This window comes from Anomaloglossus baeobatrachus, chromosome 12, assembly GCF_048569485.1.
Source record: "Anomaloglossus baeobatrachus isolate aAnoBae1 chromosome 12, aAnoBae1.hap1, whole genome shotgun sequence".
Classification (NCBI taxonomy): Eukaryota; Metazoa; Chordata; class Amphibia; order Anura; family Aromobatidae; genus Anomaloglossus; species Anomaloglossus baeobatrachus.
In genome coordinates, this window is record NC_134364.1 from 30,750,323 (window position 1) to 30,767,554 (window position 17,232).

At 48.3% G+C, this 17,232-nt stretch overlaps 1 protein-coding gene across 2 annotated transcripts in view; it reads left to right on the top strand.

Moving 5' to 3' along the window:
- BAZ1A (bromodomain adjacent to zinc finger domain 1A) overlaps positions 1-17,232 on the top strand; it is a 285,238-nt gene that overhangs the window by 27,548 nt on the left and 240,458 nt on the right. For both annotated transcript variants that reach the window (XM_075330124.1, XM_075330125.1), the window contains exon 3: positions 4,006-4,284. In XM_075330124.1, coding sequence (XP_075186239.1) covers positions 4,006-4,284 — 279 coding nt within the window. The remainder of the gene's footprint in view (positions 1-4,005; positions 4,285-17,232) is intronic.

Here is a 17,232-nt window from a genome sequence, read left to right on the forward strand (position 1 = left end):
GCCTCTTGGCGGCATCTCTGATCAGTCTTCTCCTTGTTTGAGATGAAATTTTAGATGGACGGCCGGGTCTTGGTAGATTTGCAGTGGTACGATTCTCCTTACATTTCAATATGATCGCTTGCACAGTGCTCCTTGGGATGTTTAAAGTTGTGGAAATCTTTTTGTAACCAAATCCGGCTTTAAACTTCTCCACAACAATATCACGGACCTGCCTGTTGTGTTCCTTGGTCTTCATGATATCTGTCTATCACAGAACAGGTGCATTTATACAGAGACTTGATTACACACAGGGGGCTTATATTTATCATCAGTTATTTAGGACAACATTGTATCATTCAGAGATCCTCAATGAACTTCTGGAGTGAGTTTGCTGCACTGAAAGTAAAAGGGATGAATAATATTGCACGCCCCAATTTTCAGTTTATTCTTTTTTACAGAAGTTTAAAATAAGCAATAAATTTCGTTCCACTTCACAATTGTGTCCACTTGTTGTTGATTCTTCACCAGAACATTAACATTTTTATCTTTATGTTTGAAGCCTGAAATGTGGGAAAAGGTTGAATAATCAAGGGGGACGAAAACTTTCGCAAGGCACTGTATTTCTGAAATACAACATCCAATCACAAAAGCTATGCTTACATTCAGCATCCTAGCGCCAGCATAGCAATGGCTTTACTTTATATATGAAAATCCAGATGATTGGTTCCCTGTAAGGAAAGACAGTTTCCCTACACTGTGTGAATCCTATGATAGTCTCACTTTGTATTCATGCCACAAATTCTACATTTATTGAGGTAACACTGTTCACATGTTGCTTTTTTTTTCTGCAGCAAAACCTGCTGTCTTGGCAGTAAAAAAACTGCTTACAAAAAGTAGGGGTTTTTTTTCTGTATTTTTGTTGCATTTATTTTAGTTGGGTTTTTGGTGTCATTTTATATATAGAACATGTTTAAAGGGAACCTGTCGGGTGGAATATGCAGCCAGAAGCATGAGCCGTTCTGGTTATATATTGCTGATCCCATCCTAACTGCCCCTGTATCTAGTAGTATAGATACTTTTTCTAAAGATCTCTATTTCTAAAGATCATTCATTATATGCTAATGAGGCCAGCGACTAGTTGCAAGAGCGTTAGTTCCCTTGGCTAGTTGGCCCCCTTAGCATGTTGGCACACCCACTGGGGCGTGCTAACGTGCTCTTGAGTGCCCAGCGTCATTGGCAGTGACTCGCGTACTTGTGTCCAATGTCACCGCTTCAGAACTACAGCTTTAGGGTCAAATCCGGAATAGCAAAATATGATTATTAAAACATAACGTTTTATGAAGGATATTTAAAATAACATCAAACCAAAAATTGATAACCCCAAACCTAGTAAAAACAGTAACTGGTGTAGCTAGGGACCATGACTACACCAGTAAATACTGTACAAAGAGGGGACTTTCATCACTTAGTGAATAGTCCCCTCCACTCAGACACATATCGGGAGGGAAAATACACTATAGAGCAAAAATATGTTCAGATTCAGTTTTTAGTAGCTGCATATGTTTTCAAGGGAGAAATTTGGGTAAGACTGCTAATGGAGTCTTTGTTCAGGGCAAATCCAAAGGTCGGGTCCAAATTGGCTATCTGTACAGAAGCAATGACCACAGAAACTGTGTTCACCGTTTGAGCCAGTATAGGCGTCTGACTCGTGTATTTCAAAAGACTCGTAATTATACCATACAACATTCGACTTCGACCTTGAAGCAAGAAGAGGGAGTGATCATCCCACATATAACATCCCTAATTTCAACTGTGAGAAAATCACAATTATAAAATTCTTTCAACATATTATGAAATACCTCTCCATTATTTATTCTGGCTTGATTATCTAATTAGAACATTCTTTCTGTGTGTGAAATCACTGATAAGACTTTCACTAAAGGTCCAGTCACACTAAGCAACTTACCAGCGATCCCAACAACGATGGGGATCGCTGGTAAGTTGCTAGGAGGTTGCTGGTGAGCTGTCACACTGCGACGCTCCAGCGATCCCACCAGCAACCTGACCTGGCAGGGATCGCTGGAGCGTGGCTACACGAGTTGCTGGTGAGCTCACCAGCAACCAGTGACCAGCCCCCAGTCTCCTAGTTACAGCACACATCAGGTTAATTAACCCGATGTGTGCTGCAGCTAAATCTGCACAGAGCAGGGAGCAGCGCACAATGCTTAGCGCTGGCTCCTTGCTCTCCTAGTTACAGCACACATCGGGTTAATTGCCTGATGTGTGCTGCAGCTACATGTGCACAGAGCAGGAGCCGGCACTGACAGTGAGAGCGGAGGAGGCTGGTATCAAAGGTAAATATCGGGTAACCAAGGACAGGGCTTCTTGGTTACCCGATGTTTACATTGGTTACCAGCCTCCGCAGAAGCCGGCTCCTGCTGCCTGCACATTTAGTTGTTGCTGTCTCGCTGTCACACACAGCGATCTGTGCTTCACAGCGGGACAGCAACAACTAAAAAATGGCCCAGGACATTCAGCAACAACCAACGACCTCACAGCAGGGGCCAGGTTGTTGCTGGATGTCACACACAGCAACATCGCTAGCAACGTCACAAAAGTTGTTCGTTACCAGCGATGTTGCTAGCGATGTTGCTTAGTGTGACGGGGCCTTAAGGAGGGCTTCACTTTCCATTGTTTATAAATCTGTTCACTCATCCTTGGTTATCATTTTTTTTTCTTTTTTACCATATAGCTTAGAATCATATTATGGCGTCTGTGCAGTTGTCATATAGTGTAACGTTGCGCCCTGCAACGTGGGGGTTTCACTCGCTTGCAGCGGTGTGAGGTAGCTTCAGCAACACACGTACACAGTCTCTTCATAGAAATTCTGGCAGTTTATTAAAAACACTCAGCATAAACTGCCCTCAAACATAAACAATAAGTCCATAATGGAAGTTTAGCAACTTCCCCACTCTCTGGCTCCTGCCAGCGTACAACTCTAGCCAAGGTTCCTTCCAGCACCCAGGGCCCTCTGCAGACCCCTGTCTGTCTCTCCTCCAGGAGAGATTCGGCCCTACAGCCCTGGCCTGGCTGCACTCACCTCAGACTCCATATCAGAGCCTTGTGATCAGCCTCCATGCAGGCCGATACACCCAAAGCTCCTGGCTCTGCTCTCACTTGTTTCCAGCACACCCTGGACATCTAGAGCCAGCCTCTCTCTAGACTGCCCCAGACACACTTCATGCAGAACTCTCGGCTCTGCTCTCACTCTCTCCCAGCATACACGCTGGAAGTCTAGAGCTAGTCTCTCTCTAGACTGCCCTAGACACACTTTTCCTAGGTTCAGAGACAGGATTGCTTTAACCCCTGGAGCCACACCCACAGGTGGTAAGGAGTGTGTAATCAGCATCACACACACCCTTCCATGGCTCTGCATGTAATGCAATCCTGTGGAACCACAGGTCCCAGCCAGCTTCACATTGCAGAGCACCCACGCTTCTGCAAAACATACCGGCCCTTTGTAATACAGCCGGTTGATACCTCACAATAGACACAGATAATTATGCAACAACATCTATACTTTGATTATTTACATACACAGATAATCTTATTACATTTGAACAAACAACCTATAGCCCAGGCTACCTTCACAATGTAATAAGTATTTATAGGAAAATAGCTGGCAACGGCCCCCATTAACTCCAGACTGAAGATGTGTGAAGCTTTATAGTAACTAGGGATGATCGAATACTTCGTTTATTCGGCTTCGCGAATGTTTTCCGAATACCTCGCCACTATTCGATGCGCAATGTAAGTGTACGGGAAGCCTGAATAGTTCCGAATAGTTGTTGTTCGGGTTTCCCGTACACTTACATTGCCCCTTGAATATTCGCGAATAGCGGCGACCTATTTGGAAATTATTCGCGAAGCCGAATAATCGAAGTATTCGATCATCCCTAATGGTAACGTCTGTAGTAATCGGTGATGTGATACATTTATTTTCCTTCTGTTATTCTCTTATTCCAGCGAGTTCTTTGAACGCACAATCCTGTGCAATAGTCTTGTGTGGAGCTGCTCCTTCACCGGGAAATCTGGACTGACCTACCAAGAGGCACAGGAGTCTGAGAGGAAAGTGAGGAGAAGCTTGCAGAACTTCCCTGACTCCCTAGGGGTGCCCATATTACACATAGCCACACTGGCCAACCATCAGAGAGTGTCGGAACTCTGTGATGACATCTATGACTACATGAAGACCCGATTCTTTATTGGGGAAACTGTGACTGTCGTGAGAAACAGTGCTGCCAGGTAAGAACACTAGGGGGCCTACTATGAAACGGTCATCTTTTGGAATAAAGCTTCATATTCCGCTTTAAAGCTTAGGCCGCTTACATATTGCATTTTACCTACGTTCACTGGCCCTGTCGGGGCATCATTCCGAACCCCCTCTACCACCTGCAAAACTGGTTTTGGATGTATGCGCCGACGGGGCCATTGACATTGACAAAGCATATGCTCTGTCTTGCATATACGTTTTCTCCAGGCAGACACCACGTAGTCCGTTCGGATGGCCGCCTACAGAAAACGTATATGCCCATAAATGGTGCAAGACAGAGCATACGCTACCGGAGTCTGCTCCATTATAGTCAATGGCCCCGTCGGCGCATGCATCTGAAACCCGTTTTGGTGTGGGGGTTCGGACGGATGCCACGACTGGACCAGTGAACGTAGGTAAAAACGCAATGCGAAAGCGGCCATATATACAGTATAAGGAAACATTCGCTCCTTGTGCATTATCAGATGTGTAATACAGCACCAGCTATGTAATAGTGTCAAGGTAGAAATTTAGGTAAAGATAGCTAATGGTATCTTCGTTCAGGATATTCAGAGGCCGTTGCCGTATTAGCTACATGTACAGATATTATGAGACTCAATAATCAATGAACAGAACATGTTCTCTGTTTGAGCCAGCGTCACCAACTGAACTCGTGTATTGGAAAAGACTTAATTATACAGAATGCATCATTGTCCTTGAAACTAGAACACGAAGTCTAGGGAGTATTCAACTCCCCAATCTTTCCCAGTGTGCTGTAAAATACATCTCTGTTCACTATACATTCTTCATACTAATAATCATGAAGACTTTCACTGTTTAACATTCTGGCTTCATTATCTTTGGTTAACACCTTCCTGAAGATACAACCTATAATCATATGGCGTCTGTGCGATTGCCATATAGACACACAGATAATTATGCTACTACATCTATATTTTGATTATTTACATACACAGATATTCTTATTACATGTGAACAAACAATTTATAGCTTAGGCTACCTTCACAATACGATCGCAACACATCTCTCCTACACATTGCTGAAAATGTATGCATGGAAATTCACCTCTGGTGCAAATCTTAACTTCTGCAGGAGCCAATGGTGTGTGCCAAACTCGGTGCATATTTCACCTTTTGTAATGGAAAGCGTGAAATCAAATAAAAAAAAATCTACATGTAACAAGTGCAGATTGTGCTGCAGAAAACCCTGCACCAGATATGCAACGTGTGAACTTACCTCTTAAGGGTCTGTCCAGACGAACATGTTTTCAGTCCATGTGGCAAACAAGTAGAAAGACTCAATGTTGGCATGCGTGTGCGCTGGATCACATGGGAATAAAAGCGCAGCATGCTTGATTTATGGACATGTAAATAGCAGGCAGCTATATGAAGAGGTACGCTGACTTTCATCGGTTCTTAAGGGGAACTTGTCACCAGATTTTTAAGTTTTAAACCAAACCTTGCACCTTAAGCAGCTCCTATGCTGCATTGTATAAAGGTGCATTTCTTCGGCGCTCCATTGGGAGACCCAGACGATTGGGTGTATAGCACTGCCTCCGGAGGCCACACAAAGCAATTACACTAAAAAGTGTAAGGCCCCTCCCCTTCTGGCTATACACCCCCAGTGGGATCACTGGCTCACCAGTTTTCTGCTTTGTGCGAAGGAGGTCAGACATCCATGCATAAGCTCCACTGTTTAGTCAGCAGTAGCTGCTGACTATATCGGATGGAAGAAAAGAGGGCCCATACTAGGGCCCCCAGCATGCTCCCTTCTCACCCCACTTGCGGTTTGTAAGGTTGAGGTACCTATTGCTGGTACGGAGGCTGGAGCCCACATGCTGTTTTCCTTCCCCATCCCCCTGAGGGGCTCTGAGGAAGTGGGATCTTTCCGGCCACCAAGCCCTGAGGCCGGGCTCCATCCACAGACCCATAGAACCTGCTGGATGTGGAGCGGGAGTGCCGTTCAGGGACAAGGCCCTGCAACTTTCAGGTACTCTGTGTCCCCGTATGGCAGGCCACGCACACTCCAGGCTTGCTGGGTGTGCTAGTGCGCCGGGGACTGTAGCGCTGTGCGCTGGGCTTATAGTCCCTGCAGATTACTGGGGGACTTTACGTGTGGGGACCGCCGCGCCGACCGCCCCTGGAGCGGCGGCGCAGCTGCGACTTGTAGTGCGCCGGGGACGCGCCGACCGCGCTTTTACGGCGGCGGCGCTTCTAACTTTAGTCCCCGGCTTTTGCGGCCTAGCGCCGCTTCGTTCCCGCCCCCACCCTGTCAATCAGGGACAGGGAGAGACGCTGTTCTATAGCAGCGCCGAGGGCTGGAGCCTTATTTGCATTCTCCAGCCCCCTTTACTAGACACAGTGGGCGCCTGGTTCCCGCTCTTGTCTCGGGCACGCCCTCGGCCCGCCCCTCTCCTCTGGACGCCGGCAGCCATTCCGGCACGCAGAGCGGGAAAACGGAGACACTGAGCTACCAGCACAGGATTCCGGCGCCACACACCCGCTTTTGTGCGGGCGGTAAGCGGCAACTAAAGTGCTGACCCACTAATGCCGAAGTGTCCTGTTGTACTTTTGTACGGTCGCTATTCAGGATGCAGACCTAGAAACAGCAGCAAAAGATCAGGGGTGCTAAAGCACAGACTCTATATGCTGCTTGTCTTGCATGTGCTGCAGTGTCATGTGTCATATGCTTGTATGTTTTACATTGCACTGTAAGGGCTATTCTTGGCTGTCTACCCGCCTAGATGGCTAGACAGCGGCAGCAAACAGCACTGGTGCTAAGGCACAAGCTTTCAATGCTGCTTGGATTGCATGTACTGCAGAGTTTATTTTCATGCTTGTACATTCACTGCATGTCGCTATTCTTGGCTAATGCTCCTTGATGACTAGACAACAGCAGCAGAAAAGCAAGGGTGCTAAGGCACAAGCTTTCAATGCTGCTTGGATTGCATGTGCTGCAGTGGTTATTTTCATGCTTGTATGCTATACATTCACTGTATGTCGCTTTTCCTGGCTAATGCTCCTGAATAACTAGACAACGGCAGCAGAAAAGCAAAGGTGCCAAGGCACAGGCTTTCTATGCTCCTTGTACTGCATGTGCTGAAGTGTTTATTGTACTTCATGCTTGTATGCTATACATTGCACTGTACGGTCGCTATTCTTGGCTAATGCTCCTAGATGGCTAGACAGCAACAGCAAAAAAAAAAAAAAAAAAAAAAAAAAGCATGGGTGCCAAGGCACAGGCTTTCTATGCGGCTTGTACTGCATGCGACTGTTCCAGGACCCCCAGTGTGTGCAATTACTCAACGGGGTCTCTGCTACAGGTGGCCAAAAGAACCACCTGTGATCCCTGTCCAGGGACAGGGACGGAGTTGCAGTTTCCGCTGATATATTGTCTGTGGCTATGACTAACATCTTACAGACTTTGCAGTCCAGACAGACCTTGGGCAATGTTGATTCAATGCCCCTGGCCACCCTGATTTCGAAACAAATCATGGCTCCAGGAGGGTCCCATGCATCCCAGGGTGCAGGCTCTGACACGGACGACAGTCCCAGACGGCCTAAGCGAGCTCCCTAGGAACGGCCCTCGACTTCATCACAGTACTCTCTGTATGACGAGGCAGACGTAGCTGTTCAGGACTCTGATCCTGAGATCGCTCTCAATCCGGATACACCGGATGGTGACGCTATAGTGAATATTCTTATAGCGTCCATCAATGGAAGGTTGGGTATTTCTCCCTCAACTCCTCCAGTGGAGGGGTCAGCTTCACAGCAGAAGAAATCCCTATTTCGGTATCTCAAGCGTATATTGAGTACTTTTCTGGTCACTCTGACTCCAGAGAAGCAGTCCAGGAATACCACGCTTATCCCGATAAGCGTTTCTCCAACCGTATTGAAGATACGCGTTGTCTCTTCCCCCCTGACGTGCTCAAGCGCTCCAAGGGTGGATCCCCCAATCTCCAGGCTTGCGGCTAGATCTATAGTTGCAGTGGAAGATGGGACTTCACTTAAAGATGCCATTGACAGACAGACAGCCCTATCGGCGGGTCGGTTGCCCCGGCATTCGCAGCCAGAGAGGCACTCCAAGCTATTTCAGCTAGTATTGCGCAGAGGGACGCGGTCACATGTACATCTTGGCCGCAGTAGCGTCCTTCTCCTCGCAATGTCGGCATTGCGACTCAAGCTGTTTATGCTGTCCTGGACTCTACGAGCCGTACGTCAGTGGCGTCCGCCAACTCCGTGTTGTTACGCTCCTAGTGTTAAGGGATTGGAGCAGATGCTGCTTCCACAAAAGTGCTTAACCAGATTGCCTTTATCTGGTGACAGACTGTTTCGTGAGCGGTTGGATTAAATCATTCAACTGTCCAAGGGTACGGATTCTTCCTTACCCCAGCTATCAAACAAGACCCATCAGGAGAAGGGACAGTCGAGGTTTCGGTCCTTCCCAGGCTCGGGCACGTCCCAATTGCCCTCGTCCAACAGGACTCAAAAGGCTCAGAGGGGCGCAGGTTCCTGGCGGGCTCAATCACGCCCGGAGAAGGCAGCCGGAGGAACCGCTACCAAGGCGGTTTCCTCATGACTTTCAGCCCTCTCTCTCCGCGTCCGCGGTCGGTGGCAGACTCCCCCGCTTTAGCGACATTTAACTGCCACAGGTCAATGGCCGGTGGGTGAGAGACAGTTTGTCGCAAAAACTTCCTCACCGGCCGAGCCGAGGCTCTGCTGCAGGCAGTAGGAGTCGTAATCCCGGTTCCTCCTCAGGAACAAGACACTTTTTACTCCGATCTGGTCGGGGTGACAAAATAGGACGACTCCTTCCGTTCCGTTCTGGACCTTAAACTGCTCAACAAGCACGTGAAAACCAGGCGGTTCCGGATGGAATCCCTCCGCTCCGTCATTGCCTCAATGTCTCAAGGAGATTTCCTAGCATCAATAGACATCAGGATGCTTATCTCCACGTGCCGATTGCTCCAGAGCACCGGCGTTTGCTACGATTCGTTATTGAAGACGAGCATCTTCGGTTCGTAGCCATACCCTTCGGTCTGGCGACAGCCCCACGGGTTTTCACCAAGTTCATGGCAGCAGTGGGACCACTCCCGCACTCTCAGGGTCACCCTGTGATCCCTTACTTAGACCATCTACTTGTCAAGGCACTCTTTTAAGAGGCATGCCAACACAGCCTGAACATGGCGCTGGAGACTTCCCAGAGTTTCGGGTGGGTCCTCAACTTTTCAAAGTTAAACCCAATCGCTGGCATATCTTAGCTTGGGGTTTCACACTCTCTCAGCGATGGTGAAGCTTCCACTGGACAAACAGCGGTCACTACAGACGGGGGTGCAGTCTCTCCTTCAAGGAGACACCTCATCTGCGTCCACTTCAATAGAACATTCTTCGCTAATGGGAGGGGAAGTCTATGTCCCTACACAGGAACGTCCCCCTTTCTCAGACGATCAAGGACTCTCTTCAGAGGAGTCCACTCTTCAGATCAATTGTCTGGAGCTCTGGGCATTGCATATGGCCCTGCAAGACTTCCTGCAGTGGCTGGAAGGCAAACAGATCCGAATTCAGTCGGACAATCCACAGCGGTGGCATACATCAACCACCAAGGCGGACTACGCAGTCGGCGAGCCTCCCAGGAAGTCCGCCGGATTCGGCTAGGGGTGGAAGACAGAGCATACACCATATCCGCAGTTCACATCCCGGGCGTAGAAAACTGGGAAGCAGACTTCCTCAGTCACCAGGGAGTGGACGCAGGAGAATGGTCTCTGCATCCGGACGGGTTTCACGAATCGGCACAACAGCAAGGTCCCGGTTTTCATGACGATCAAAGAGCTCTGGCGACAGGCATCTCACGGTCGGTCAACCGTGGGCACTACCAGACCGGCCAGACTTACTGTCCCAAGGGCCGTTTTTCCATCTGAATTCTACGGCCCTGAACCTACTGTGTGGCCATTGCGTCCTAGATCCTAGTGTCCTCAGGTTTATCCCACGGGGTCGTTGCCACCATGAGACAGGCTATGAAGCCCACGTCTGCTAAGATCTACCACGGAAGTGGAAGATTTTCTTTTACTGGTGCTCTGTACAAGGAGTGTCCCCCTGGCCATTGGCATTGCCTACTTTTCTTTCCTTCCTGCAATCTGGGTTGGAAAAGGGCTTGTCGCTCGGCTCCCTTAAAGGGTAAGTCTCGGCGCTATTGGTGTTTTTTTCAGAAGCGTCTAGCACGACGTCCGCAGGTACGCACGTTCCTGCAGGGGGTTTGGTCATATCGTCCCCCCGTACGAGCGGCCGTTAGATCCATGGGATCTGAACAGGGTACTAGTTGCTCTCCAGAAGCCGCCTTTCGAGTCTCTGACGGATGTTTCACTCTCTCGACTATCACGGAAAGTGGCCTTTCTGGTAGCGATCACGTCTCTTCGGAGAGTGTCTGAGCTAGCAGCGCTGTCATCCAAGGCTCCCTTCCTGGTGGTCCACCAGGACAAGGTAGTGCTGCGCCCCATTCAGGAGTTTCTCCCTAAGGTAGTATCTTCGTTTCATATTAATCAGGATATCTCCTTACCTTCTTTTTGTCCTCATCCGGTTCACCGGTATGAAAAGGATTTACATTTGTTAGATCTGGTGAGAGCACTCAGAATCTACATTTCCCGCACGGCGCCCCTGCGCCGCTCTGATGCACTCTTTGTCCTTGTCGCTGGCCAGCGCAAGGGGTCGCAGGCTTCCAAAGCCACCCTGGCTCGATGGATCAAAGAACCAATTCTTGAAGCCTACCGTTCTGCTGGGCTTCCGGTTCCATCAGGGCTGAAGGCCCATTCTACCAGAGCCGTGGGTGCGTCCTGGGCATTACGACACCAGGCTACGGCTCAACAGGTGTGCCAGGCAGCTACCTGGTCGAGTCTGCACACTTTCACCAAACATTATCAGGTGCATACCTATGCTTCGGCGGACGCCAGCCTAGGTAGAAGAGTCCTGCAGGCGGCAGTTGCCTCCCCGTAGGGGAGGGCTGTCTTTGCAGCTCTAACATGAGGTATTTCTTTACCCACCCAGGGACAGCTTTTGGACGTCCCAATCGTCTGGGTCTCCCAATAGAGCGCCGAAGAAGAAGGGAATTTTGTTACTTACCGTAAATTCCTTTTCTTCTAGCTCCTATTGGGAGACCCAGCACCCGCCCTGTTGTCCTTCGGGATTTTTGGTGGTTTTTCGGGTACACATGTTGTTCATGTTGAATGGTTTTTCAGTTCTCCGACGTTACTTCGGAGTGAATTTGTTTAAACCAGTTATTGGCTTTCCTCCTTCTTGCTTTTGCACTAAAACTGGTGAGCCAGTGATCCCACTGGGGGTGTATAGCCAGAAGGGGAGGGGCCTTACACTTTTTAGTGTAATTGCTTTGTGTGGCCTCTGGAGGCAGTGCTATACACCCAATCGTCTGGGTCTCCCAATAGGAGCTAGAAGAAAAGGAATTTACGGTAAGTAACAAAATTCCCTTCGTTCTCCTCTGACTCCCCCTGTAGACCCCACAAATACCTTTATAAAATCTCCCTCCTTGTATGCAAATCCTTGGATCTGGTCAAATGGGCGTCCTTGATTGTAGCTCCTGTCCCTTCTTTCTGACAAAATCTAGTGCCTGCACAGAGACCTTGCACTTTGCTCTGCCTTATTGAGGGCAGAGCCAAAAAAACATGGGTGCGCATGCGCAAACAGGTGAGTTATCCGTGTGGATGATGCAGGTGACGTCATACACATCATCGAGCAAAATCTCGCACCTGCACAGAGAACTCACTGGTCCGCGCATGCGCATCTATGTTTTCGCCTCTGTTTGAAATAGGGCATAGCGAAGTACGCCTGCGCAAGCCGGCAATATCTCTGCGCAGGCGCGAGATTTTGCCCAAACTTCGTGAAATGGCATCAGAGCCGTCATCCACATCATCAAAGGAGGGACGGCAATCGGCGCCAGAAGGGAGAGACGGGAGCCGCAGCCTAGGATCGCCCATTGGACTGGACCAAAGGATTTGCCTACAGGCTGGAGATTTTATTAAGGTATTTGGGGGATGTACGGGATGGGGTGGGGGGGGGGGGGGAGTCAAATAACATGCACGTTATTGAATGCAGCCCAGGCGCTGCGTAAGGTGCTCATTTTGGTTTTGAACTCAAAAATCTGGTGACATGTTCCCTTTTAAAGATAAATCTTCTATCTGAATTGTTCTCTGTAGGGAAAATTGGAAGGTTTTTTTTTTTCTTGTATCATTTGAATGTGCAATTTCTATTTGCTGTTTGGATGTCCAGCCCTGAGGACCCTCACTAATCCGCCATAGGAAGGGGTGTAATTGTAGTTTAGCAGCGTCCCCTTTGCTGTTTTTCTACATTCAGCACCATGTTGAAGTGAATGGCTTCTCTGTACAGAGGACGGCTAAGGCCATATGCGCACTAGAAAATGGAATTTTCTTAAGAAAATTCCGGATCTCTGCAAGAATCCCGCACCCGCGGCAGAAATCCGCACGCAAACTCCGCATGCGGTTTTATTGCGGGATGTTGCAGATTTGTCACAGAATTGCTGTGGAATTTCTGCTGTTTTTCTGCAGGTTGGTCCCTGTAGGTTTTTACCAATAATTAATGGTAAAACTGTCAAGGGAGAAATTTAGGTAAGACTGCTAATGGAGTTTTTGTTCAGGGCAAATCCAAAGGACAGGTCCAAATTAGCTATCTGTGCAGATATATTAAATAACTCCGAAGCAATGACCACAGAAACGGTGTTCACCATTTGAGCCAGTGTTGGCGACTAACTCGTGTATTTCAAAAGACTCGTGATTATACCATGCAACATTCGACTTTGACCTTGAACCAAGAACAGGGAGTGATCATCCCACATATTACATCCCTTATTTCAGCTGTGAGAAAATCATAATTATAAAATTCTTTCAGCATATTATGAAATACCTCTCTGTTCATTATTCATTCTGCTTGATTATCTAGTTAACACATTCCTTCTTTGTGTAAAATCACTGATAAGACTTTCACTAAGGGTACCGTCACACTTTAGCGACGCTCCAGCGATCCCACCAGCGATATGACCTGGCCAGGATCGCTGGTGTGTCGCTTACATGGTCGCTGGTGAGCTGTCAATCAGGCAGATCTCACCAGTGAACAGCCCCCAGCGACGTGTGGAAGCGACGCTGCACTTGGTAACTAAGGTAAATATCTGGTATCCAAGCGCTTGGTTACCAGATATTTACCTTTGTTACCAGCGCACACCACTTAGCGCTCTCTCCCTGCACTCCTAGCCAGAGTACACATCTGGTTAATAAGGAAACCGCTGTGCTTATTTACCCGATCTGTACTCCAGCTACGTGTGCAGGGAGCCGGCACTGGCAGCCTGAGAGCGGTGGACGCTAGTAACCAAGGTAAATATCGGGTAACCAAGAAAGGGCTTCCCTTGGTTACCCGATATTTACCTTGGTTACAGCTTACCGCAGCTGCCAGACGCTGGCTCACAGCATATTCAGATCGTTGCTCTCTCGCTGTCACACACAGCGATGTGTACTTCACAGCGGGAGAGCAACGAGCAAAAAAATGAACCAGCACTGTGTGTAACGATCAGCGATCTCACAGCAGGGGCCAGATCGCTGCTCAGTGTCACACACAGCGAGATCGCTAATGAGGTCACTGCTGCGTCACAAAAACTATTACTTGGCAGCGATCTCACTATGTGAGAAGTACCCCTAAGAAGGGCTTCACTGTTCATTGTTTACACATCTGTTCACTCGTCCTTGGTTAACTTTCTTGAACATACAGCTTAGAATCATACTATGGCGTCTATGTGATTGTTATATAGACACACAGATAATTATGCAACAACATCTATATTTTAATTATTTACATACACAGATAATCTTATTTACATTTGAACAAACAACCTATAGCCCAGGCTACCTTCACAAAACCGCAGGGACTTGCGGAAAAGAGGTAACATGAACCTTGATTCCGCGGGTAAATAAAACGCATTGTGCGCATAGCATTTTTTTTTTTTTTATACCCATAAGTTTTGCTGGGTAATAACTACAGAAATGTTACACATTTTCTGCGGTAAATCCGCAGCGTGCGCACATAGCCTGAGAAGGGAGCACGTGGATCAGGGCAGCTGTGGAGGTGTGGCACTCTATCCCCTACTAAGATTTCTCCTCAGTGGCTTTCCTTTTCCATTTTCGGGATCAGCAGGGATTCCAGTTTAAGAGGCAAGAATTGACGGATTAAAATCCATGTTGCCGTTGGATTTAAGGAGAATACGTCAGATAAGTTTAATCCGGGCAGTTTATTAAGTCTGCGCATTTCGAAGTCTGAACTTCTTCTTCAGAACAGAATCTACGAGATTTATAGTAATTTCTGTCCTTTTTTAAAGTTTACACTCCGAAACGCGTAGACCTAATAAACTGAACTGACACGTTCTCTTCAAATCCAATGGCAGCGCGTGTATTTTATCCCTTCAGTTCCTGTCTCCTGATATTTGTTATGCAGCAGCCGTGATATTAAGCAATTCTCTGTCACCCGACCCTTTACCCGGCGAACTCTCTCCTGTCAGTATCACTGCTGTTACACAGGTAGCACCCTATTGTGCCGGTCTCCCTCCTTAGCACTTTCCTAGGATCGTAGTTGTCAGCCCCCACCGATCACGGCGATTCATGTAAAACTAGCAGCCTACTTCATTTGATGATCAAAACCAGCAGCTGATGTGGATGCGTAATGTTACTATACATTTCAGTCCTTTAGAGGGGTTGACCAGTGATGCAAAGACCCTCGTATAACAAAAATATATACTACTTTGTACTACATTTTTAGTTAAAATTGTAAGATCTCCGCTTGGTGTCAATTAATGGGATTTTAATAGTTTTTTTTTTTAATTTACAGTTTGTTTGTTACAATCTATCAGTTGGGTCTAGTAAAATTAACTTCCGCAAATGCTTAAGTATTTTAATCAACAAACTTTCGGAACCTAAATCAACTGTTGAGAAATTATCATTCAATTACTAAATTCTTATCTTTCAGGTATTATCTGTGCCTAGATTTTGGTTATGTTAGATGCCATGTCTACTTTATATGGTATCATTTGTAATTATTAGAGAGGAGGAAGCACTACCATGCTCATGTACTTAGTACTGGTAACTAGTGATGAGCGGACACTACCATGCTCATGTACTTAGTACTGGTAACTAGTGATGAGCGGGCACTACCATGCTCATGTACTTAGTACTGGTAACTAGTGATGAGCGGGCACTATCATGCTCGGGTGCTCTGTACTCGTAACTAGTGATGAGCGAGCACTACCATGCTCGGGTGCTCTGTATTCGTAACTAATGATAAGCGGGCACTACCATGCTCGGGTGCTCTGTATTCGTAAATAATGATGAGCGGGCACTACCATGCTCAGGTGCTCGTAACGTGCAGGTGGACGCTCAGAAGGGTACAACTTGTGTACTGAGTATAATGGAAGTCAAATACTCATCACTAGTTACGAGTACCGAGCACCCGAGCATGGTAGTGCCCGCTAATCACTAGTTACCAGTACTGAGCACCCGAGCATGGTAGTGCCTGCTCATCACTAGAAATGACCCCTAGATTACCGTTTAAGGAAAAAGGTTTAGATCCCTGTTTCAGAAGCCGCAAAACTTTTTTTTTCTTCGGCACTCCATTGGGAGACCCAGACGATTGGGTGTATAGCACTGCCTCCGGAGGCCACACAAAGCAATTACACCAAAAAGTGTAAGGCCCCTCCCCTTCTGGCTATACACCCCCAGTGGGATCACTGGCTCACCAGTTTTCTGCTTTGTGCGAAGGAGGTCAGACATCCACGCATAGCTCCACTGTTTAGTCAGCAGTAGCTGCTGACTATATCGGATGGAAGAAAAGAGGGCCCATATGGGGCCCCCAGCATGCTCCCTTCTTACCCCACTTGTGGTTTGTAAGGTTGAGGTACCTATTGCTGGTACGGAGGCTGGAGCCCACATGCTGTTTTCCTTCCCCATCCCCCTGAGGGGCTCTGAGGAAGTGGGATCTTACCGGCCACCAAGCCCTGAGGCCGGGCTCCATCCACAGACCCATAGAACCTGCTGGATGTGGAGCGGGAGTGCCGTTCAGGGACAAGGCCCTGCAACTTTCAGGTACTCTGTGTCCCCGTATGGCAGGCCACGCACACCCCAGGCTTGCTGGGTGTGCTAGTGCGCCGGGGACTGTAGCGCTGTGCGCTGGGCTTATAGTCCCCGCAGATTACTGGGGGACTTTGTGTGTGGATCGCCGCGCCGACCGCCCCTGGAGCGGCGGCGCAGCTGCGACTTGTAGTGCGCCGGGGACGCGCCGACCGCGCTTTTACGGCGGCGGCGCTTCTAACTTTAGTCCCCGGTCTTCTGCAGCCTAGCTCCGCTGAGTTAACGCCCCCCACCCTGTCAATCAGGGTAGGGGAGAGACGTTGTTCAATCGGCAGCGCCGAGGGCTGGAGCACGATTTACATGCTCCAGCCCTCTCACTGAGCACAGTAGGACACAGGCTTCGCGCTTTTTCTCTGTGCACGCCCTAGGCCCGCCCCCAGGCTTGCAGCTCCCCAGGACGCCGGCAGCCATTATACACATGCAGTCTGGCTGGAGAACGGACGCAGGCTCTGGGGGACCCAGGCTAGGGGTTTCTGGCGACCACACACCCGCGCTAAGCGGGCGGTAAGCAGCACATACGTGCGGCCCCACTAGTGCCACAGTGTTATATTTTTCGCTGTACCAGATATATTTATATACTGCACTGTAAGGTCGCTTCTTGGCTGTACACCCTATATTGCTTTGAGGAGACAACAGCATGTCATCCGCAAAACGCAAGGGTGCCAAGGCACGGGCTGTATACACTGCTTGTACAGCATGTGGGGCTAATCTACCAGCAGGCTCCAACGACCCTCAT